At 33.4% G+C, this 25,289-nt stretch overlaps 1 protein-coding gene across 4 annotated transcripts in view; it reads left to right on the top strand.

Annotated features, from left to right (window-relative positions):
• The window catches only part of CADM2 (cell adhesion molecule 2), a 1,069,595-nt gene that overhangs the window by 966,182 nt on the left and 78,124 nt on the right, over window positions 1–25,289 (top strand). For all 4 annotated transcript variants that reach the window (XM_025450022.3, XM_025450023.3, XM_025450020.3 and 1 more), the window contains one exon: window positions 10,952–11,130. In XM_025450022.3, the coding sequence (XP_025305807.1) occupies window positions 10,952–11,130 (179 nt within the window). The remainder of the gene's footprint in view (window positions 1–10,951; window positions 11,131–25,289) is intronic.

Below are 25,289 nucleotides of genomic sequence, written 5' to 3'. Positions count from 1 at the left end.
AGCAGAAGCAGTTCTGCAGTAGTAACACAGTGTTTGACATAAATATTAGACCTTATAAGGCTAATTAGCTTTATTTTATAGTAGCATAGGTAATGGATTATAAAGTAACTCTTATATGGAAAACAGGACCCCATCCTTATAACGTGCCCTTGAACTGAATGGTATTTAGGCATCTGATTGAATAAAATGCTTCTAAATACATTTATAATGTACCAAATTGAAAAAGTGTCAGATTCTGAAAAATTTAGTCATAATTTTTTGATTTAAAGAAAAGTTAAAATGTTCCAAAGTCTAGTTTAGTCGAAGGAAATTTTCAGAAGTGACTAAGTTTCAAATAAAATGAAGAAAAAAAAAAACAAATAAAATGAAGAAAATATGTTCTTGAGCATGACCATTTTTAAATATATCATAGAAATTCTAAGCTTAATGTATATCCACAGAGGAACTTATTACTGTTTAGACGAGGAATGGATGTTTACTCAAGATTTCTTGATCTTTTAACCAGGAAGTAATATTTTTGTATTTACCAAAGAAAAGAAAAGTTAAGTACAGATAAGTCATGGGTAATTGTTTTGCTTTCCCAAAAGCCCTTGAGAGATTGATTATCCTAAGCATCTGTTACAATCTTGAATATTTTTCCTTCAGTGCTAAAATCTGTCACTCCTTCAGGATCATAGCAATCTTACCTTTTCTAGAGATAATCTTTTATTTGTTGTGCCATAAATTGGCTGGAATTATACAGTGTGCAATATGACTGCATTGTTTCTCAAAAGTGTTAAAATAATCATCAAAGAATGCTATCTTTTCTGTAAAAAATGGTCCTGGATTTCACAGGCACTCTCAGAAAGACCATTATTTTCAAGTCTTCTAAAGAGCACTTACCTCTTGCATATAGGTTATTTTCTGTTTCAACTACAAGCTTCTAAACTTGAAGGCAAGAAGTGTCTTAAAAAATAGAATCACATAGCATATGCTCAGATTAATCAGGATAGAAGTCCTTTTCTTATTTGCTATTGAGGTTCTAAATCTAATGATGAACTTAATACTGATGTTATTGTCCCATCTAAATCTCATCTTTAATGTAATGAGATGTCTACTTGATACTGCACTAACATAATGGTTGATTTCAGGAGTTTACATGAGTGAGTGGATAGATTCAGAATTAGAGTGTCAACTTGCAGTGTAACGGAATAAGTAGGCTTTAATTTTCCACTTCAGAGTGAATTCATTTATTGCTACATTAAATACTTTTGACCCTATCAGACAGATATGCTTATAGTGATATTTGAGTTAGGGGCTTTCACCGCTGAGCCTTTAAATAGGAATCCCTAGGATTCTCAGACTTCACATAGAAGAATAACAATAACAACCCAGTGCATGGCTTTACATGAAACGAGTTGTGCAGATATCAGAAATATCATATCTGTGTTGAGCAAAGTCTAGCCCCTAAAAATCATTATGCTAAATCACGTAATTGAAGTGCACGGCCAGAAACCACTAAACACAAAAGGACATGGAGACCAGTGAGCAAAAAAGGCTAAGGAGTCATTTTACTCTTTCTTTCTCATACAAAACACAAAAACAGGCTCTTTCAGCCCTAAATATCTAAAATGTTAGGACGAGGCCAACTTAATAAATGATGATACTAGATGTATCAAAATATCAATTTTACAAAGGTACATATTTTAAATATTATGTTAGTTTTAAGAGCCAGAAATGTGTAAATCTAATCATATGCTCTAAATAATGTTTATAATGATAGATGAGGCATATTTCCATGGATCAGAAAAATAAACAAACTTACAAACTTTTTTAAATACGTGAAATACTCAAAGACATGGTAATAATATTTACTTTGGCTTTGAAATTGTTTTTCTCAAAAAAAAAATTGCTTTCCTCATTGCTCTTCATGCTTATTCTTGCATGATGACTTCAAGAACAATAAACAAACAGACTGTATGCCCTCTCCTCATTTCTTCTTCTTTTTTTTTTTTCCTCATTTCTTCTTTATCTTGTTTTGATGTTCTGATAAAGACAAAGAGAAGACAGAAAAGTTGCATTCATCAGGGCTGAGAATTAACCAGATAAGCACAATGGATAGGAAAAAGAAAAAAAGAAATCTTGATTGTATTTAAGACTGATTAAAGAGGGGTGCTTGGATGGCTCAGCTGGTTAAGTGTACGACTCTAGGTTTTGGCTTAGGTCATGACTTTGCAGTTGTGGCATTGAGCACCACATCAGGCTCTGTACTCAGCGTGGCATCTGCTTCAAATTCCCTGTCCCTCTCCCCCTCATTCACTCTATTTATCTCAAATAAATAAAAATAATCATAAATAAATAAAATCATCATCATAAAATAAGTAAAATAATCAACTTTCCCTATCTACTACATCTCAATCTTTTTCATGATTTGTATTTTGTTTGCACATTTATTTGTTTACTTAGTTGATTGGTTGGTGGTATGTTGATTTTGCATTATTTTTTTTCTTATTTAAGACTGATCTTGTTCCTGGTGTACGGATTGAACAATATAACGAGAATAGCTCCTCTCTCTTCATTATCACCATGCATTTTCTGGCTCCAAGAGTTGTATTTACTTTTCCATGAGCTATTCCATTATCTTCTATTGTTCTTTACTTTCCTTTTTTACTCCAACTTTATGTAGGACCTGGTTTTCTCTGTTACAAATTCTGTATATGGTCTCCTTATTGAACTTCCTTTTTCAGATATTTCACATTGCTATACTTAAAGGAAACTCTGACCAGGAATATTCACTACTTAAAAGACTTAGCAAAGTATATTTGTCTGGATATTTTAGCTTGGTACCCAAGGCCAGGCTTGAGTTGATTTTTGTTTTTTTGTTTTGTTTTGTTTTGTTTTGTTTTGTTTTCCCTATGTCTGTACCCCAAACCTTTCCATTTTTTTGTTCACAGTTCTCTTTGTGACCAGAATGTTCCCTACCACTTTTCATTCTCTCTCCTATAAATGACATCATCAATCTTTTGGTCTGACACTAAAATAATACTTTTCATCTTCAGCTTTTTGTCTTATAAAAATCTTTGTCTTGGATCTACTTCTTTATGAGCATATTTGGTCCTGTTAAAACTTGTATCTTGGCTTTTGATTTTATTACTCCCAACTCAGTTATCCTATCAAGTGCCTTTAACTATGCCCTTTCATGATTTGTTACCTTAGCTAATTATACCATTACCTATTATTAATCCTGTTCTCTTGGCACTTGATATATTTAAATTTGTCTTTTTGACAATATAGCCTCTGGAAGGCAAGCATCCTACTTGAGGTTTTGACTTCTTAGTGGGCATCATCCATTTCTACCACTCAAAACCCTGCCACAATTAAAGATACCAATGAAGAATTTTATCTTCCATAAAGCCTGTTCCAATGTCCCTAGTATAGGTATGGTGAACCTTTATGATGTTTTGTAACTCATTTGTGCCACTTTCAGTGCCCTGCAAGTGTAATGGTTGATGATATACATCTTATATAAACTACTAAAATATAACAGCACAGAGAGAAGATGCTTATTTTCTTCATATCTCTCATAATTTCAGGTTCAAACACTTGCACATATTTGTTTATTGATATTCGTTAAATAATAACTATATAAACTTATGAAGTACCTAGTCAAAAGTACATAGGTATGCTTTAACAAAATAACCACAAAAATCTTCATTGATCTCTTTCATAAGATTTACATTTTTTTACAAGTGTAAAAGTAAACATTTTCTGGTAATTAAACTCATTGAGACTCATTGAAGACTACTATAAATGTTTCTGAAGTTTTGTTTTCCTTTGAGCAAAATTGTATCTATAAAGACAGACACATAAATGTTTTTCACTGATTATGTTTTAAAATGAACTTCAACTGTAAAGTTCACTTTAAATATTCAAAGTGAACTTGAATAATAGTAAAAGTTACTTGATGTTTTAAGAATTGCTTCCATTAAAAGTATGAAATCCATAACACAAAAGAAAAGCTAATTTCATCGTAATTAAGTTGCACAACAATCAAATTTGAGGAAAAAAAATCACAGCTTGATGAACCCTCCAAGGTCCTAGTCAACATTTTATAATAGTTAAGAATATGATTTAAAATATATGCAGAATGTTATTTATACAGCTATTTTCAGAAACCTCTTATTTGATCTTCAATAACAAAATAACCTTTCGTGTATCTTTACATTTGAAGTGGTCAATGTAGTAAGTAGCTCCACAAGTAATAGCAGCCACATCCTTGGCTTCCAACAGAGACTCGTTACAAAATTATATTTTAAATTGATTGCCTAGCTTTAAGAAAGGCTACTCCTTGAACTTGCTTTGTACTTATATTTTAGATTTTAAGAAAAGGAACGAACAATATCAGCTTCTAATTTTTTTTTCCCCTCTTCTCTTTTCTTCTTCTACCTCACTTGATTGGCAAAGTTTGGGCTGTGGCTTATGGATGCAATTTCAATCCACCCAACAAAGAATGGCCAAGGCTAGATTCTCTCAGAGACCTTATTCCTAGAACTCAATAAATTCAAGTTTTTCTACTTGAACTGAATGTCAAGCTCATTTTGCAGTTTGAACTTAATTTCTCTTTCACCATCTTGCTAACAATTTGATAGCATGAATGCAAAGTTTTATACATAGACTCTTCAGTATAATTTTGCTGAAAGCAGAAAAAGGGATTGAGATGTTTAGGTAACTTCTCCCACTTTCTCACATGGTAGATTGAAACTGTCATGGGAAATAGAGGAGCAACTGGCTAAAAAAAATCCCCCTGGTATTCCATCTTCGATCACATTGCCTACCACCTGGGAATTTCTAAACTGAAATAAAGGCAATAGTCATCTTCATGTGCCATACAATCTTAAGTATATCAGACACCAAGTTATTAAATATAAGTTCCTGCTTTGTCTCACATGAAAGAAATGTAAGATACATGCATTTGCAAGTTTCTTTCTTTTTTTCTTCTAGCCAGAACGAGGTGTTTACTTGAATTTTCTTACAGCAACTTTTATTTTCCTTCATTTAGGAAAAATAAGTTTCATTTCCCTAAGACTAGTTTTATTGTTAGAGCCCAACATGTGTTGTGCTTATGAGGGAAAAGGCACTCCCAGGGGATATAGCCATTTGGGAAAAGGAAGATACTAGAGAGTGCACCTGTTCCAAAGTTTGGAAGACCTTTGCTCCCTGTCTACTTCTGCAAGACACCAGGAGAGTTCTTTTCTAGGAGATGCGCATCATGACACTTACTTTTCTATACCTGATCTTCTTATTCTTTATTATTCTTCTCAAGCATGAGCTGGGAAAGAGGATGAGAGTTAAGAAGGCAAAGTGAGATTCCACTGCCATCAATACCTAAGAAATAATGATCCCATACACATACATATACAGCTGGAAGAATTAGAGGGACTCTTCCTATAGTTTGACTTTACAGAATAAGCACCCCAAATAAAGAGTTTTACTGGAAATGAGGTTTCTATTAAGTTCTAGATCTAAAATAGGCTGTTAGTCTGAGGGAGTTGTGGCAATTCATTTCTAAGACTAATTTACAAATAATTAATTATTGAAGATATCAGAGAATCTTAGAGACATAGAAAACAAAATACTAAATTAATAGTGATTTTTCTGAAAATCTATTAAGGTAAATAAACTCTACCAAGACCTTAGAATACCAGAGAATAAATGTGCAACCATGTCTGGTTTCTTTTTTCACTTTTATTTTTTGTTGTTTTCTGTCACCCTATGAAGAACAGCTGCAAAACGCCATTAGGTGCATAGGAAAAAAAAAAAAAAAGATGTTTTTATCCCTATAGTTTTGATAGACAGAAACATAAATATTGGGGCACCTGGCTGGCTCAGTGGTTGAGCATCTGCCTTTGGCTCAGGACGTGGTATCGGGGTCCTGGTATCGAGTCCCGCATCAGGCTCCCTGCATGGAGCCTGCTTCTCCCTCTGCCTGTGTCTTGGCCTCTTTCTGTGTGTCTCTCATGAATAAATAAATAAATAAATAATCTTTTTTTTTAAAGGATCTGAATATCATTTCATACAAGACAATTTCCAAATTCTAATTATCCGGGCTTTTACAGGGGAAACTGGACTGACCACATTAAGCCCTCTCTATGGAGTTATGTAGTGTTATCTCATGCCTGATGCCATGTCAGTGTCCTGTTACTCCTGATGTAACTCCTGTTTTTAGCCTTATCACATAGAAACTATAGACTGGAACCAGTTTTTAAATGATCTCCTTTGGTTACCTGACCAGCAGGGAAGATTGTTATTCATTTGCAGCAAGAAACTCAATCATTTCTGGGTTCCAATTAGTGAAAGCCTATGGGCCCTTTTATTAAGATGAAACACAAATTGTATCAAGAATTGCTAAACCACTTAATATTTTTATGGTGATATTAAGAAGCTTGAACATTTTAAATACTAATTGGAATATGTGTAGGGTATTTTTAATCGATGTATAAACTCTAACCTCCATTTCATTAAAATTGTGTCTTATGGTGCTAACTTTTTTTTTCCACCTTGAAGATTTACCATACACAGTAGGATCAAGAATCCTGCAGTGTTCAGTGTTGGTTGGGACACACACTACCATTCCTGCAGGTGTTTTTTCATTATTCCCAAAAAAAGAGAATTATTTTTTAGAAAACATTTTTTATATACAGACTATAATTTAAATAGTTCTTTAACTTCATTTCTATATACACACTTTAAAAATATCTATCTAAATTAACTTACACGATTACAGAGTCCTATACTTTAAGAGGAGACTGAAATCTTATGAACACAAGCAGAAAAAAATTATGACAGTTTGGGCTTGGTGGGGTATAATTTTGATTGTATGGAAATGCATAAGTATATACATATGCATATCTGTGTATGTTTCAAAATTCTGATTTATACATTAAGAAAATATTGCCTTTTAATAAAAGACTTCTGTTAAATAGTATTTTAAGGATGAATCTTTTAAAATGCAAGTTATCCTCAATACAACTGTTATTTTAATGTTGGCCTTATGTGGCTTTGTAGAAAGGACACACCTTCTAATAGTATTTCATTTATATGCAGTGAGTCACAGTTTTGCCTCTTCAAAGGATATTAAGAGTGTGCAAGGTACACAGTTATCCAGGCTATCAGTTTTAACATAAGAATTAGTAAATTCCAAGACCATCCAGCTGATGGGGGTGGGCTACATGAAGCAAGTTGAGAAATACTAATGGTTTAGATTTTATTTAATATACTATGAAAATAAGTTATCTATATAATCAGATGATATAAATTAATATATTTTCCAATTCTTTTGGATAACTAGCTTCTTTGTCTCTTTTTTTTTTTTTCCTATAAAATGTCCTTTCAGAAGTTTCACGGGTACAGTCCTGATTATCTTCTCTGTTCTCCCCAAGTATGTTTTACTACTTAAACTAAAGAATTCTTTTTTTTTTTTTAAGATTTTATTTATTTATTCTTGAGAGACACAGTGAGAGAGGCAGAGATGTAGGCAGAGGGATAAGCAGGCTCCATGCAGGGAGCCTGATGTGGGGGGTCGATCTCGGGACTCCAGGATCACGTCCTGAGCCAAAGGCAGATGCTCAACTGCTGAGCCATCTGGGTGCCCCAAACTAAAGGACTCTTTTTTTTTAATTATTTTTTTTTAATTTTTATTTATTTATTTATGGTAGTCACAGAGAGAGAGAGAGAGGCAGAGACATAGGCAGAGGGAGAAGCAGGCTCCATGCACCAGGAGCCTGATGTGGGATTCGATCCCGGGTCTCCAGGATCGCGCCCTGGGCCAAAGGCAGACGCCAAACCGCTGCGCCACCCAGGGATCCCCTAAAGGATTCTTTCATCACATTGCTGATCTGCTTGTTTTGATACTATTTCTTAAACTTCTTATTCCTTGGCTCACAACTTTTATCAATTCTCCAAAAATTTTTAAAAAATATATTTTTTCTGTCTTAGAAAAGCTGCCATAGTCATAGGCATCATTTATCAAGGTACATGTCCTCATTGTCTTTATAGTACAAAACGGGAGTAAAATATTTCCACCAAATTTAAATGATCAAAGCCATTTCAAAAATAATTTCTAATATAATAAAGTCATGTTTAAATAGATGTTAGACATATAAGAGGTAGGAAATTATTAATCATGTTAGAAAGCAAGAGGTAATAGACAAAGCCTTAACTGCAGAGTCAGACTAGGGTTTGGAAATATCTCTGCCAACATTCTCACATTCGTTAAATTTAAAAAAAATTGTATCAGAAGTACTCTTAAAAAAAAAAAAAACGTAGTATTCTTGTGAGAAGTGTAGAAATTATTAGTGACATGTCTAGGATAGCTACCATTATCAGCCCATGGAGTAGGTATTATTAACTATTCCTATAACTAATAATTACAAAAGTATGTAAAATATTTGAAGACAGAAATCCCTGGTTCATTTATTCTTTCTTTCCTATAAGCAGGTTTTGAAATGGGAATTCTTTGCAAGAATTTAATCAAAAGAGAACTATCAGTTTCCCTAAGCTCATAAAACATTTTTTTAGATTCCACATGTAAGTATGATCATACAGTTTTTGTCTTTTTCTGTATCACTATTTCACTTAGCTTAATGCCCTCAAGGTCTACCCATGCTGTTTCAGATAGTAGGGTTTCCTTTTTTCAATGGTTGGATAATATTCCATTATATTTGGAATATATTTTCTTTTTCTGTTCATCCATTGATGGATACTTAGGTTCTTTCCATGTCTTGGCTATTATAAACAATGCTGCAGTGAACATGGGATACAGATATCTTTTTGAAATAGTGATTTTATTTCCTTTGAATATTCACCCAAAAGTGGAATTGCTGGATCAACTGGTAGTTCTAGTTTTAATATTCTAAGAAACCTCTATACTATTTTCCATATTGGCTATACCAATTTATATTTCCACCAATGCTGTGCAAATGCTCCCTTTTCTCCACATCTTCTCTAACACTTGTTACTTCTAGACTTTTTGATGATAGGCATTCTAACAGGTATGATGTGATATTACATTACAGTTTTGATTTGCATTTATCTAATGATGAGTGATGTTGAACATTTTTTCATGTAATTGTTAGCTATTTGTATGTCCCCTTTGGGAAAATGTATTCAATTCCACTGACATTTTTTAATTGGGTCATTGTTTTGCTTCTGAGCTGTACAAGTTCCTTATGTATTTTGGATATATACCTGTTTAGCAGATACAAGATTTGAAAATATTTTTCCCTATTCTTTAAATTGCTTTTTCTTTTTGTTAATAATTTCCATTCTGTGCAGAATCTTTTTATTTATTTTTATTTTGTTTTGTTTCTAAGTTTTTATTTAAATTCCAGTTACTTAACATACAATGTTATATTAGTTTCAGGTGTACAGTATAGTGATTCAACGCTTCCATATAATACACAGTGCCCATCACAGCAAGTACAATCCTTATTCCTCATTTTCTATTTCACCTGTCCCTCCACCCACCTTCCTTTAATAACCATCAATTTATTCTCTACAATTGAATCTGTTTCTTGATTTGCTTCCCTCCCTCCTTTTTGTCCATTTGTTCTTTTGTTTTGTTTCCTAGATTCCACATATAAATGAAATCATGGTATTCATCTTCCTCTGACTGACATTTTTCTTAGCATAAAATATTCCAGATCACTTTGGTAGTATGGATATTTAATATTAAGGTTCCAAACAATGAGCATGTATGTGTTCTCTTTAATTGTTCTCATCAATGTCTTATAGTTTTTATTATACAGATTTTTCACCTACTTTTGTGAAGTAATTGTAAGTGGGACTGTCTTCTTAATTGTTTTCTGATAGTTCATTGTTAATGTATAGAAAAATAATTGATTTTATATATTGATTTTGTATCCTAAAACTTTACTAAATTCATTAGTTTGAACAGTTTTTTGGTAAAGTCTTTAGGGTTTTCTTAATTTCATGTCATCTACAAATACAGGCAGTTTTACTTCTTCCTTTCCTATTTGGATGCCTTTTATTTTTATTTTATTTAATTGCTCTGACTAATACTTCCAATGTAATGTCAAATAAATGTGTCCAGAGACGGGGGATAGGGTAGTGGGAGAAACGGGTGTAGTCAAAAGGTACAAATCTCCAGTTATAAGACAAATAAGTCCTGGGAATATAATGTACATCATGCTGACTATAATTTTGTTTTTGTTTTTGTTTTTCATGCTGACTATAATTAACAATATTGTATTGTTTATTTGAATGTTGCTGAGAATAGATCTTAAAAGTTCTTATCACAAGAAAAATATAACTTTATGAGGTGATGGATGTTAACTAAAGCTATTGTAATTATTTTTCAATATACACATTCATCATATCATTCATTTATACATTATAGTGTATAGCTGTCAATTGTATCTCAAAACCGGAGACTAAAAAAAAGAACTTAAAGGAAAAATATGTAGGGGGGTGAGAAAAGCAGGAAAGGTAATGGGGAAAAAGCTTCAGGTTTCAGGCAAAACTGTGTCACAACAGTAGCCTCAAGTGCAAAGGTATAATTCCAAGTACTTCTGGAAAAGGTTACTCTAGGAGCCCAATAAAGCAGTCCTCCAGAAATAGCAGGTATGAGCAGGTATGAGCAGTTAGCATCAGGATCAGGGCCACAGGACTGCTATAATTACTCAACAAATTAGTTCCTTAATACACAATTGCTTGGTTAAGCAGAATAGAATTAAATTTAAAAAAAAAAAAAAGAATAGAATTAAATTGTTTTTGCTATATCTCCAAATCTTCCAAGTGAGAACATGGTGGTTGTTTGGTACCTTATAGAAGTTAGCATATGGATATGCACAAAATGATTGTAAAATATTTATAAATTGCTTGATTTATTTACTTCACATAATATGAAAACTTTCTCATGTTTCCTTTCTGTATGCATATTTAAATCCAATAGGCCAGAACCTGTTTTGTGGACAAAGGATGGTGGAGAATTGCCAGATCCTGACCGAATGGTTGTGAGTGGTAGGGAGCTAAACATTCTTTTCCTGAACAAAACGGATAACGGTACATATCGATGTGAAGCCACAAACACCATTGGCCAAAGCAGCGCAGAGTATGTTCTCATTGTACATGGTGAGTACTTTTTTGACTTTATTATATGTGAAAAAAATGAATGACCTGAAAAACTTTAAGATCACAGTCTTTAGAATAACAAAATTTTAAACAGGTTTTCTTTTTCTTTCAGAAGGACTTTTCATAAAAGATTCACAATTAATGTCTTCCAAGTCAAACTAATAAAATTAAATCACAGCACACTAAAAATAAAAATTGTTTTTGTAAAAGGTTTTATTGTAAATAAATGTTTTGTTAGTGACTAGTAAATAATGTTTTCCTTTAAATTTTGCAAATAAATGCTTTTCTTATAAATCACAATCATGAAAGCTATTTTACTTTAAGTTAATTTTGATTGTAATATCATAAAAAATATACTATGTACTCTCTATGGCATGTTGCTGAGATGTAGCAAGGACAGATGTGTATACTATTAATAACTACATTAATTTCTTATGAGCAATTATTTTAAATAGTCACAGACACTTTTTTTTCCCTGCACTAATATCACAATTTGACTAAATGGGGATCCCTGGGTGGCGCAGTGGTTTGGCACCTGCCTTTGGCCCAGGGCGCGATCCTGGAGACCCGGGATCGAATCCCACATCAGGCTCCTGGTGCATGGAGCATGGAGCCTGCTTCTTCCTCTGCCTGTGTCTCTGCGCCTCTCTCTCTCTCTGTGACTATCATAAATAAATAAAAATTAAAAAAAAAAAATTTTGACTAAATATAACAAAATGCCAGAAAGAAATTTCCGTACCCAAGACTGAGACAATCTCTGTTTTTCCAAACCTCGAAAGCCACAATTGTTGTTCGTGAAATAGCTTTAACATGTTGTTAGATAGAGATGAATTTTTCTGAGATTGATAAATAATGCAATAAAAATTAGTCAGGTTTCTTTATTGTAAGACTTCTCAGGGTTTATTAAATATGCCAGGGTATATTGTGAATTTCCAAGAGAAAGAAGCATTAAAGAATGTAAAATCGGGCAGCCCGGGTGGCTCAGTGGTTTAGCGCCGCCTTCAGTCCAGGGTGTGATCCTGGAGACCCCGGATCAAGTCCCATGTTGGGCTTCCTGCGGGGACCCTGCTTCTCCCTCTGCCTGTGTCTCTGCCTCTCTCTCTCCCTCTCTGTGTCTGTCATGAATAAATAAATAAAATCTTTTAAAAAAATGTAAAATCTTCTGCATATTTCACCATGAAAATGTTTTCTAAGACAGTTATTGTGTTTTATGCAATATTACAGAATTCCAAAAGAATGCTATATAAAACATGATGCTGTAATAAATCCAGTGTCTCTTACAAACCATGGAGAGACTATATTTGTTTGATATCTTTCCCATAAATATAATTTAAAAATATTATAAGAAGCATGAATTAGTTCTGTGCCTTTCCAAAAAAGAATTTGGGGGGAGAGAGTAAAGTCTAATTCTTTGTGAAGAAATTTTATTTTAGGGAAAAACAATTAATTCAGTTTGTGTTTTTTTTCCCCAGGTATTTATTTTATGATGCAGGCTAAAATTGGAGAAAAAGAATATATTAAATCAATGTACAATTTACCTATTCTCAAATTACTTTAATGTATGCAGTCTGTCAATTCTTAATATCACTTTGCTATTGAAGGCAAATGAAGGCTTGCATTAAACAGACTGTCCACATATAAAGTCCTTGAATGATATAGCTGAAGATTAATTTCTAGCATCCTATGAATTGTGCGGATTACAACTTTTGGGAAACATCAGCCTAATCCAATTAAACTCATAAATTGGAACTAAATGTGTTAAAGCCCTGTAGACACACCCTGACAGGCTTACCGCTGGAAAGAGTATAACAGCACTAGGTGTGTCAAGGAGATAAGTTAGATCCTTGGAGCGAGACCCAAGAGTAGCTCTGAGTTCATGCTGACCTATATGTGTAGATTGTGCAGCCATTGAAGTGAAGTCTGATTCACTTTGAGCTTTCTAAGTGGTTCTCACTAACAGTTCTTGGGAACCTGAGGGCATGTTGTATAGCATGTCACATTGTGTCGACAGCAATATGACATAAAGAATATAAAGAATTAGAAGGGAAGTGATAGAAAAATAATATACTTAGATGAAAAGTATGCCATTCCTTTTTTTTTTTTTTAATAATTCAAGTGGAGCAAATGCATATGTTTTCCCAGTGTTTGCAAGCTAGCCAACAGCATGATTTTCTAAATAGCCAAGCCACCTTTAGGTATTTGGCAGTTGACATATTTCTAATAAATACTTCCCTAACCACTTTGTAAGAAGTCATTTTTGGCTTTGCTTTTTGAACTACAATTCATCAAAAGCACCCCATAGATTAATGTTATTCATGCTGCTAGATAAATGCTGTGAAGTTCAACAGTAGTTTACCTAGGATTATTGACACAAGTAATGAGAGGTTCGATGAAACAGTGAAACCGTATTACACTGTGTTTTAAAAGGGCTCCAATTGGGTTCATTACAAAATAAAGTTTATTTTTTTTTCCCTCTTCGCACATAGGGTATAATGTTTCATTAGTCACTGGTTGTATAAATATAAAAAGCTACTCTCTTCTGTTAATGGTTTGGTTGTTTCAAAACCCTACTAAATGATGAAATTTGAGTGGCATTTCGATCTATAATGAATGCTGTATGCATTTCGGAATGGAGTGATAAGTGATCATTTGTGAGAACTTTACCCTTTTATCTTTTACACCAAGGTTGATTTTACATTAGCTGTGATAATTTAATATAGCTCTAGCACAGAAAGGCCTTTCATGAGCTGAGGCTGTCTTTGACTCTACCACAGTTGCCTAGGTTCTATTGATTCTTAACTTGATGGAGGTCTGAACACTTTCCTGTGAAATCATCTGCTATCTAGATGCCATCCTAATGATTAGATTTTATTCTTTGGGTGTCAGTGGAAGTACATTATTTAAATGTTATCACATTTAATTGTTAACAGCATTGACATTTTGTGTTGTGGACACTGGAGAGCTTCTCTCCCCCTTCTAATTATACCTTTACAAATTTCAGCCTTAGAACTGCAGATGGTGATTTGAAACTGCCAGTCTAAAATTCACCCTCAGTGAAAGGTTTAAAGAAATTTAGCATACAAGTACTTGTAGGATAAAATAGTAAGCTTATGAAACATTTGTACTGTGTAAGTTTCATTAGAAAAAAGTAGCATTTTTCATTAACAAGCTCAGCAATGGAAAAATTTATCTGTTGAATTGGTAACCTTAGTTATACTATTAATTCATATGAGCAGAATAGTGTTTTGTTTTCTTTTGTTTTTTGCTTCTGTATAAAAATATTGAAGTCATTCTCATGTTTTCATTGCCACCATGCTATTTATTTATTTAGAAGGTCTGATTATTTCCATGTTAGTGGTTTTTAAACATACTACTCCATTGTATTTACTACTTGGAAAACTTAGAACATGAGAAAAATTCATTAATTCACCCAATACGTATTTAGCATTTAACTACTGAATGCAAAAGCACTATAGGAATAAATGTGAATAGAACTCAAGTTGGGAATTTAACATGGAAGATAAGCTTTTAAGTAGTTATAATACCAAAATGAAAGAATTAGAGGAGGATGGACATATAATGGTGTAACCATTTGGAGTCTTTAAGAGTGTGGTCCAAGTGTCTAGAATTAAAATTATCTATCTATCTATCTATCTATCTATCTATCTATCTATCATCTAGTAACACAGCACTTCTGAATTCTTCAAAGACAAATGGTATACATCAGAAATGGAAGTAGGGAGCAAAGTGCCAGGGCCATATGTATGCAATAAGTAAAACTATTATTATTATATTACTAGTAACCTTAAGATACCAAAGGGAATCTCAATCCAATGCTCTGGTAAAAAAATCTTACCCAAGAGTTGCATGCAATTTAGTGCCCAAAATCTTCCCTGAATGGTACCCAGAGGATAAATTAGATTATGTCTATTGAAAAATGAGAAAATTGTAAATTCTTGCTAACTAGGCAACAGAGGATATCTTAACAATTCAACAGTATAGCAAATTAGTTACCTACAGAGTGCAGGATAAAAGTCATAATTACTCTTGGTTCTCTAATATGACACCAAGTTCAGAGGGTTTAGATAAAAATATCTTCTTCCCAAGCAAGGACTTCCCAGTTATGCATCTTCCAGTATAGGGAACATAACAGATACCTTGTTATTGCACAAGGAATGGCTATAGAGAATTACAGATGACCTTAGGCTAATATTATTTTGGGGATAGAAGCAACTCAAGTTCTACTATTTATTTGTCATCACCTAGTGCAAAATGTTTGTTCTTTGAAAGTGTCAGAAACATATAGCACCCAGGAAATTTTGAGAAAGAATTTGGAGAGTGAGATACACAAATCAGTACATCTCCTCCAAATCTGAAATTTTTTTCTTTCTCTGCACTCCCAATACCTTTTTAGTCCCTTCACACTATACTCATACTAGAGAAATTTGTAACCACTCCTCAAAATACAAATGGAAGAGGAACAGAGCCTATGGAACTCCTTAGTATCATCTGTACCCTCAAAACCCTCCACAGGATTTGGGAAGAGATACAATACAAGCAGAAAAAAATGAGTAGCATATTTCTTCTTGTACCAGTAGCAGTACCATCTATGGGGAAGCCCAGATCGTAGGAGAGTATTCCAAGGAATCCAATGAGAGTTTCAGTGGAGAACCCACTCCACTCAGAACCCAACTCAGAGTTGTTCCAGATGCTCAGAGTAAGATGCACTATTCTAGAAGGGTCTGCATGATATTTCCCATCTCTCCTGAAACATATTCTTTCTGTTATCATAATAGCCCTTATATGAAATTTAAAATTATTTTACCACTGTTCTAATATCCTTTACTTCATTATTTTTCTACTTGTGTGAATAAGCTTTTGTAACAATTCATTACTTCTTCATTATTTTAACTTACTATTCCTGTTTTGAATAAAATTACCCACCACATATCCTTCCATATTTTTACTTTTATGTATACATATTTTGCTTTTCTAGCAAATTTTATCTTAATGACCACATAAAAATAAGTAAAGTTCTCCATAACTAGTATTATAATAGCAGAAAGTAAAAAATAATAAAAAGCTTCTTTATGTTTCTGTAATGTCAGTTTACTGACAGTCACTGACTTGATATCTATAAAATATCACTTGACAGTTATAGTTTGTTTGATCATGTGTCCATTGGATTGAATACTGATGAAAAATAAGATGTTGCTTTTTTTGTTTCCAGGATTAGTTTACCTCAGAAATCACACACATACACACACACACACACACACACACGCATACACACTCTATAGGTCCGCACATTTTATTGGTAGTTAATAAGAACCATTCAAAAGTAAGAACTCATAAAGAGTGTTTCAGATTTTCAATAGTAAGAAGGAATATTGTGCTAGAAATATCTGTGTGTTTTAGTCTAGTGAAAGGTATCAAGCTATTAAGTATGCCTTTTCAACTTTTAAAAATCAATGCAACTACTATATTCATGTCACTCTGCTTTAAATAATAAATATCAAAAATACTCAGAGACAGTTATAGGCACAGATATTACAGACATCTGCATCAAGCCAAGCATCTACCTTTGTTGCTCATTTAGACATATATCTTTTTCAGAGACATGGAAATACAGATTCACTTTCAACCTTCAGTGCTGATTTTCCCTTTCACTTGATTTGCTTCCTGTGGGAGAGAGGCAAATTGAGTAATGGAGGGTGGACTTCCTTTCACGTTAGCAAACATTTCTAAGTCATCTATCATCTCTTTAAATATTTCACTAGGGTATAGAATATAAATTCAGTTGCTTTAGGGTTATTAGTAATCTTAAATTTAGCAAAATAATTAATGCATGTACACATTAATGGGGTGATAACTATGCAACAGATTAGGAATATCGTAAACTTGTTTTTAAACTTAACTTACCACAGAACTAAGCAACCATGATTATAATACATGTTTCTATACTTACAGGGTATGTTACACATATTCATGTCACGATTATCAATGCTTTGAAAACTATTGAGAACCCTCATCACATTAAAATGGAAAATGCACTCCAATGCTTCATAGTAAATATGCAGCTTTCTATTACATTTACCTAACAATGGGACATTTAGAAACAATAAGAGGCTACATGATTTTTTTCCCTCTTAGTTGTAGTGTTAGGCAAGGTGATACAGATCAGTGTGGAACTAAAAGAGTGAATCTTTGAGCTCCTATGGGTGGGTGGGCAGTGAGAAAGAGAAGCCTGGATTATGGACAGATGCATAGCCTAGTAAAAATTAAAAAGGGATTCAGCTAAAATCTGTTCCCTCACACAGAAACAGACCTACCAGTTGGTAAATTAATTCTATGTACTCATAATGAGCATTTTTCCTTTGGAGAAGCTTTCTTTAGAAGCATAGATGGGAAAATACACAGTGTAGGAAGAAAAGGAGAGAAAATACATCCATATGGAGCAACAAACAGTGCACTAATGGAAGAGCCCTATGGTTGCTGCTCTCATCTCTGGTTGAGAGTTTGCAGACAGTAAACTAGTTGGATGATTCTTAAAACAGTACCTTCTTTAATCGCTGAGATAAAACATATCATTTCTGGACATGAATAAAGGAGGGAGAGCTGTGAAGCCTGTGGGAAAGGATACCTCTGACTGGATAAATTGCTGTTGAACTCTGCAGAGAGAAGTGGAATGGGATCAAATAGTGGAGTCAGGAACACTGTTTCGTTATAGAACATTTAAAAAGTCGCATATGCTCAGGCATACTTACTTAGCTCAGAGTTGAGTTTTAATTCCATCTCTTTGTTTTCAGATGAGCATGAATTAGATAAATTAAGATTTTACCTTTCAGAGTAAAAATTCCAAAGATACCACTCTACCACTTTGAAGTAAATGTTCCTATGTTACCTACATGGACCTCTGGCTCAAATGTCCATGAGGAAAACCCTCATTCCAGACTGAATGGAAGGGAGTCCACCACCCAACAATTTTAGCATTTTAAATATCCATGATCTTTTTTATCAGTTGCAGTGAGGTAAACATAAGAAAAAAGAATCCATGACACTCAGTCTTTCTAGGTTTTTTATGTGGAAATAAGGATAGGTTGTAGCTTTACAAAGATGTGCAAAGCTCTTCTACTCAAGTGTATGAGCATTAATGGGCTCATTCATTAGAGAAAGGAAGCAGTATTCAAGTCCATGGGGCGGGGGGGAATGTGGGCATTTGTTTGTTTTCTTTCTTTCTTTTTTTTTTTTAATGTGGGCATTTGTTTTAAAAAATAATGGCACACCCAACTACAAGATACAGATCTTTAGTAACACCTGCTTGGTTGCTTCTTACAATGTAATTTTTACTAACATTGTAACAATACATCCTGTGCTTATTCCAGAATCTAAGAACTATCTTAGACCTCTCTTTACCCTTATATCCAGTTCATCAGCATGTTCTGTTGACACTATTTCCAAACCATGTTTTTAGTATGTCTGCTTCTCTCCTTTAGTCTCTCTAGCCTAGAGTAGAGAGACATCTGTGTCTGTAATCTCCTTCCCACACAGCTGTAATATATAGATGTTTTAAATACATATTCCTTCATATCTTTCCTCAATTTGAATTTTTCCAAAGGCGTTTCATCACATGTAGGATAAAACCCAAATCCCTTTAGCTAGAGTAGTAAGCCCTGCATACCTACCTGTGTGCCATCTCTTCACTCTCTACCCAATCACTTGTTTCCCTGTTCCTCTTTGCACTCCTCTAAGACATCAAGCTCATTCTCTTTTCAGGAAGTTGCTTCTGTCCAGAATGCTTGAGCAGGAAGTACAAGGAATCCTGTCATATATGCTGGTATTTGCAAGAATGATTTCTTATCATTCAGATTTTTATTAAATGGATCTTCTGAAAGAGGCCATTTCTCTTCTTCTCCAATCTAAAATGGCCTCAATCATGCATCACTTAATTTTAATTATCTGTAGATCTTTTAACAGTATTTGGTATTTTAGTTGTTTATTCGTATATTATATTTTATAAATGTATATATATATACATATGCATTTATGTATATATATTATATGTTATATATAAATGTATCTGTACATGTGAATATATTATATATCTATCCAGTAGATTATGACTTTCTTAAAAGCAGAAATCTTATGAGTCTCATTTATTTCTATATCTCTAGCTCTTAGAATAAGGCCTTCTAAATAGTAAGCAATCAATCAATATTTCTTTAATGATTATAAATTCCTTTGTCTCTTTCTGTATATCTCTATCTTTGTCTCTCCCTCTTTTCAACAGAATAAACTTTAATAAAATAATGTATATGTACATAGATACATATATACATAAACACCCATATCCACATATATTCATATATTTATGTGTGTGTCCATGTGTATACTGCCTTGGCTTCTGAACAAAATTAGGGAAACCAATATTCATTCTTTGGTCACCAAAACCAAGACCTTTGGGTTCCATCTCATATTAGGAAAAAAAGTGAGATAAAGAGATATATTTATTTGGCAATCCATATATAAATGGTGCCTTATATAGTTAAGCAATACACAAAATGAATAACTGTGTATAGAATAATTACTATCATCAATAGAAATTAGAACACTTCTGTGATTGACTTCACATGTCTGTTTTTTGTTTTGTTTTGTTTTGTTTTGTTTTGTTTGTGAAATTCTGTGACTTTTGCTTACCGAAAATTGGATTTGTTCTTTGGAAGTCTATAACATCAGTTATAAAGATCATTTGTTTCTGGCCAAATATAATTTTTTTTTCCTGAGAATCTCTATCACAATGCTATACTACCTAATATTTTTATTATTTCAGGGAATCTTTCTTATCTACTACACACAAGTGCTAAGTCAAGAACTGAAGATCCCCAAATAAATAAATAAATAAATATTCCTTACTATGCCTAGACTTACTTGGTAAAAATTCAAAAGTGAAGAATTTTTCACTCCTGTCTTTCACCATGATACAACTTCAGAGACGTCTTCAGGGTCCCTTCATTAACTGTAATAAACTATAATATTCCATGAGACACATTCAGGAGAATATGAAATTCCATAGTTAGTTTTAAATGTCAATAAGTTGGGGCAAGTTATCAGTTTGTATAGCTAAATCCCAAGTCGGAACCAGTTTACTTAATAATCTACTGTAAGGTTAGGAAAGACCTGGCTTTGTGTGAGAACTCTGAACATTAGGGATGTGGGTCAGTATCCGGATTTCTCAATTAGTATTTTTGCCTCCAGAACATGCTTCCCCTTTGTATATTCATATTTGATTTGAGTTTTTCTTTAATGGGTGACAGAACTATTTTTACAAAGAAGACTTTCATCCTCACAGAACTTAAAGTATTTGACCAAATCATCTGATGTACTTTTTGGTAAAGTACTTTTAAGAAAGAACTCACCGTACTGAAGTAGGTGGAGCTAAATAATGTAGGATCATCCTCTTGGAAGGATTTTTTCCCACTTTAAATTTTATTTCACTTTTGTGAGTTTGGAATGTGAAGGAATATTTTAAAAGAAAAAAAAATCATACATTTTTTTCAAACAACAGACTGATTTTATTCATAAACTTTCCTTGTAATTATATAGAACTGTTGGTTACTACCTACAGCTTAAAATTATAGTACTTTTCATTTTTTAGAAGCAGCTTTTTCTTTATTGTTATCGTATAAGAATTCCATTTAGCACGCAAAGCCAGTTGAAGCTATCAGGGGGATGAAAAGGGATTCATTCAAATCTAATTTTTAAAAAGGTTGCTTTTTATGAAGCTGATGAGGTTACCATATGACTCTCGAGGAGGAAGCATGCACAGGCAAGTTGAGGCCTTGTCAACCTGGTGGTTGTCATTTAAGTAAGAGCCTTGGTGCTATTACCCATTCTTATGCTATATTCCAAATAGGCTGCTACATGTAGCTGAACATAATGGGAACAGGTAAATGTCCCTCTCTGCACAGGTAAAAAGGCAAATACAGTACATTTTTCCTCTTACAATTGCTTCCAATGGCAGTGCAATTATCAGGAAGAAGGTTAAGGATGCCCTATTATTTTTAAGGTTAGGAAATGTGAATCATTTCTTTCAAAAGGACACTTCTTGCCTTAATACTTCTAATATATGTTGAGTTTTGACCATTCTGTATCTCCACTAATAATCCTTGGTTTGGATTCACTCTTGATTACCCTTGGACCACCCTGGGGAGTTAGTGACATAAAGCAGAAAGAAAGTAGACATATGGAGTCCAGACTAAATGGTAGCAATTTTTCTCCTTATTGAACACTAGTCCTTAGAGAGAAACAAGCAGCTTGGGCTTCTGGGACTCTTTAGACTTAATTTTGCTTAGAAAATCCATTCTGAATGGGCCAGAATGCCATTTTTAAAAAGAGAAGCTGCCAGAAAACAAAACAGGTTGACAAGTTAGAAATTATTGCACACTGCATTTGTAGAGAACAGAACATACCTTTAACCTGAAAAGCTCGTTATTGGAAAAAAGGTGCTACACCATTCTTCAATTTATTGTATACAGTGCTTGTTGGAACTGATTTCATTTTAACAAGGTTATACAGGATCTCTGTGCTCTAATAAGCTCCAGTAACAAAATGTGGTTACATTTTTTTTAATTCCTTCATTAGGATGTGATTAAAAAGGGCACTTTTCTATTATTTGAATTGGATAATTTGATTTAGAGCTCTAACACTTTTTAAAAATTGAAAAACCATGGTCAGAACATAAGATTCTTTAGTGTGTTGCATTGTAATTTTTTAAAAAAATAATCGTTTAGACTTGAAGACTCTCAGCAGCAGAAATTTCTGAAAACACCATCTCATACATGATAATTGGAAGGAGGGGGCATTTTTTTTTTGCACAAATTAACCATAACTAAGGCTCAATTATAGATTCATGTTATTAAAAATGATACTATTCTATATCTATTGACATCATTGTTGTTACCACCAGTAGGAGCATTATTTATATAGTACCAGTCAAACTCAAAGCATAGAACAGTCCCTGAAGGAAGCACAGGACTGTATCATGAATTCTGTTCTCTTTGTTATCTTATCATCTTGTTGGCTTGTGGGAAACAAAAACAAAAACAAAATATAAAAAACAAGCAATGCATATTAGTGCCATATAAATGTTATAGCCTCCCCATCTTCAACCACCGATTTCATGAAGAGCTTTGATATATGTTCTGTGTACTGTGTACTATATTATAAATAAGAGAGTAATAGAGTGCATTCATTGATTATGTAAATCAAGGAAATTTTAGTAATCTTACCATAGCATTGCACATGTATTTTATTCTCCACTGGAAGAGAGAGAAAGAGAGACGTGGAGCTAGTGAGCAGCGCATAACTCTGGTTGTGCCCATAGTGGTGTGCCACGAATATAAAGCATTGTTGTAGAAGGATTGGTAAGCAAGTGAGGTAGACAGTACGTAAGCTAAAAAGAAAAAAGTAAAAATGACAGCTATTCAGAGAGAAGGGAAATCAGATGATATTCAGTGGGTCCAGGAAGTCTTCACAGAGCAGATCCAAATCAGACTGAAACTTGGGAGTAGCATTTTACTAGGTACATCTAGAAAGGGACAGAGATTGGAATACTCAGGGATTGAGGCAGAGTAAACTTGTCCCACAGCAAAATGATATTTTAAAAAACAAAGACATGTTGACTTATGACAACTGAGCCTGAAGTGAATTGGGGAGATAGACATATAAATAAAATGGTAACATAATGTATAACAAGCATGTGTAGACATATATGCTGAGTGCCTTGAGAGTGCTTTGAAGGAAGATATTAACTCTGCAGAATTGGGTAATGCCTTACAGATGAGACCGTATTTAACTAAGCTTAAAAGACAAGAAATGTAATAATGTCAGGAAACAGGATGTGGCTCTGAGAACATGGCAACAAAGAGCAGAACAGCAAGCACTGAGTCCAGAATTTTGGGAAAAGACTTGTGTCAGGGGCACACGTCTTCTCATGTGCTAGACTTCGGTTTCTTTACTGATGGTAACCAGGCACTATGAAAAATAAAGAAAAGAACCAGGTTTATATCCTCTGAGGACCTCTAGCCCCTCTGTTCCAATATGGTTCCTCACAACGATGATAGAGGCAGTTTGGAGTTCTTCATGGCAGGATCAAGCAGGTTGATCAGGAGAAACGATGGACTGGTGAATTTGTCATAATGAAGTTTAGCCATGGTCCCTGGACACAGATTTGAGTTTCCTGATTCAACAACATTGTAGTGTGAGCTGAAATTGTGCTTCTGCAAGTGAATAGGTCCTTACAAAAGGAACCCACACCATTTACACTGCATTTATTTGTAACCCAGCATTCGCTCACATGAATGACTCTTGCTGCCTACTTAGACTTTGTCTGCACTAATATGCAACTGTACAATTGACTAAATTTGGGGTTTTGTCTGACATTATTGAAATACTCCTGAATTTTCTTTTTATATGAAAATAGTATATATGTTACAACTGAAATGAGAAGTGTAATTTATTGGAATTCACACCTTATGTGTAGGTAAAACTATAAACAAATATTTTCATGCCTTGGAACTTGACTTTTCTTAGTTCCCTATAAACACTGCTCACCAATTTTCTTTTAAGCAAATCCTTGACTTTGCTATGGTATACAGCTATCTAGACAAATCGGATCATTTTTACTCTGTTCACTTACCAAATACCATTTTTATCCACTACATAGTTTATCAACTACTAATTCCTTAACATCTAAGAAATATATAATAGTTAATTTCTTTTATAAATTGTAAATTCTGAACACTTTATTTGTAGCCACTTTTTTTTCAGGCAAATTCAATATTATTTGATTCAAATAAGATATTCTCCAAGGAAAATAACAATAAAAATTTTGACCTCATCTTTTGCATTGTAGAAATCAGAGATGAAATGCATGTAGTTAATTGATCAACTTATTAGAGAGTTTTCATTTCTGAATTTTAATATTTATAAATTATGCTACAAACCATTAATTTCTCTATTTTTTAAAATTTATAGTTACTTAGTGTCCATGTTAAGACTTCCTTTAATCATATGATGTTAAAATATAAGGCATATATTAAGGTCTAAAATTGGCAAATCATATTCAACAAATTACATATAATATTAGCATGCAGATTATCTTGCTTTAGAAACAGAGTAAATTAATGTCAAATCAAGATTCAGTTGTTTTTATTATGTGTGTGTGCATGGGTATAATTCTTCTGCATGTGGATTAGGGTATTTTATTCTCGAGAAAAATAAATGGATGTGTCTTGGAAGAGGGAAAAAATGACCTGCATTTTCTATCCTGTACTATATTTGATTGAGCACTTTGTATTAACAGTATAATGGTTTTAAAAATGTATAGAATTTAAAAATGTACATTCAAAAATGAGACAAATGATAGGTACTAGTGTTTCCAATGTCATGTTTCCTTGTGAAAATGTAGCACCATTTTCTCTATCAATGTCTAAATAAAAGGCCAAATGATAATGTACCGAACCAGATCTTTTAAACAATTGTGAAATGATGTCAAATGTTGCCACTCGGTCACAGGAGTGAAAACCAGATATGAATGTTTGAACTTAGAAAGGAACCTCAGGTTTTTTTTTTTTTTTTAATTTCTGCTTTGTCAGGAGTTGCAGTCAGGCAGATAAAATAAATGATCTTGAGAGGGAAGTGTTTGAGAAACCTTTCCATTATACTTATGAAATAAAATATTCTCTTGTATTATAATATATGCATATATGAATATATATTTAAATTTAGAGATGAGGAAGCTCTATCTCAAAGTTCTTTCATCCATTAAGTAGGGATAATCATAGACAATTTATAACTTTGTGGTGATCTTTTATTACTGATCACAATAGGACCTGCTTAGTGAGCCCTCTTGGCCTTTCACCCTTTCTCTGAAAGTCTCAAGTTAGTTGAAAATGAAAAGAGACATGGAGGACATGATTCTCCAGTCAGGCTCACACTACTTTCAAATAGCAGGAAAGGTGGGAAATAATTCATTTTGTTAGCAAGGGAATTTATTTGAAGGAAGAAGTTGTAAGTTGTAGTCTTAAAAAAATTATCTTTCAGGAGCACCGGGCTGGCTTAGTCCATAGAGCATGCGATTCTTAATCTTGGGGTCGTGA

Source organism: Canis lupus, chromosome 31, assembly GCF_003254725.2.
Source record: "Canis lupus dingo isolate Sandy chromosome 31, ASM325472v2, whole genome shotgun sequence".
NCBI lineage: Eukaryota > Metazoa > Chordata > Mammalia > Carnivora > Canidae > Canis > Canis lupus.
This window is presented reverse-complemented; position numbering and strand designations above follow the sequence as displayed.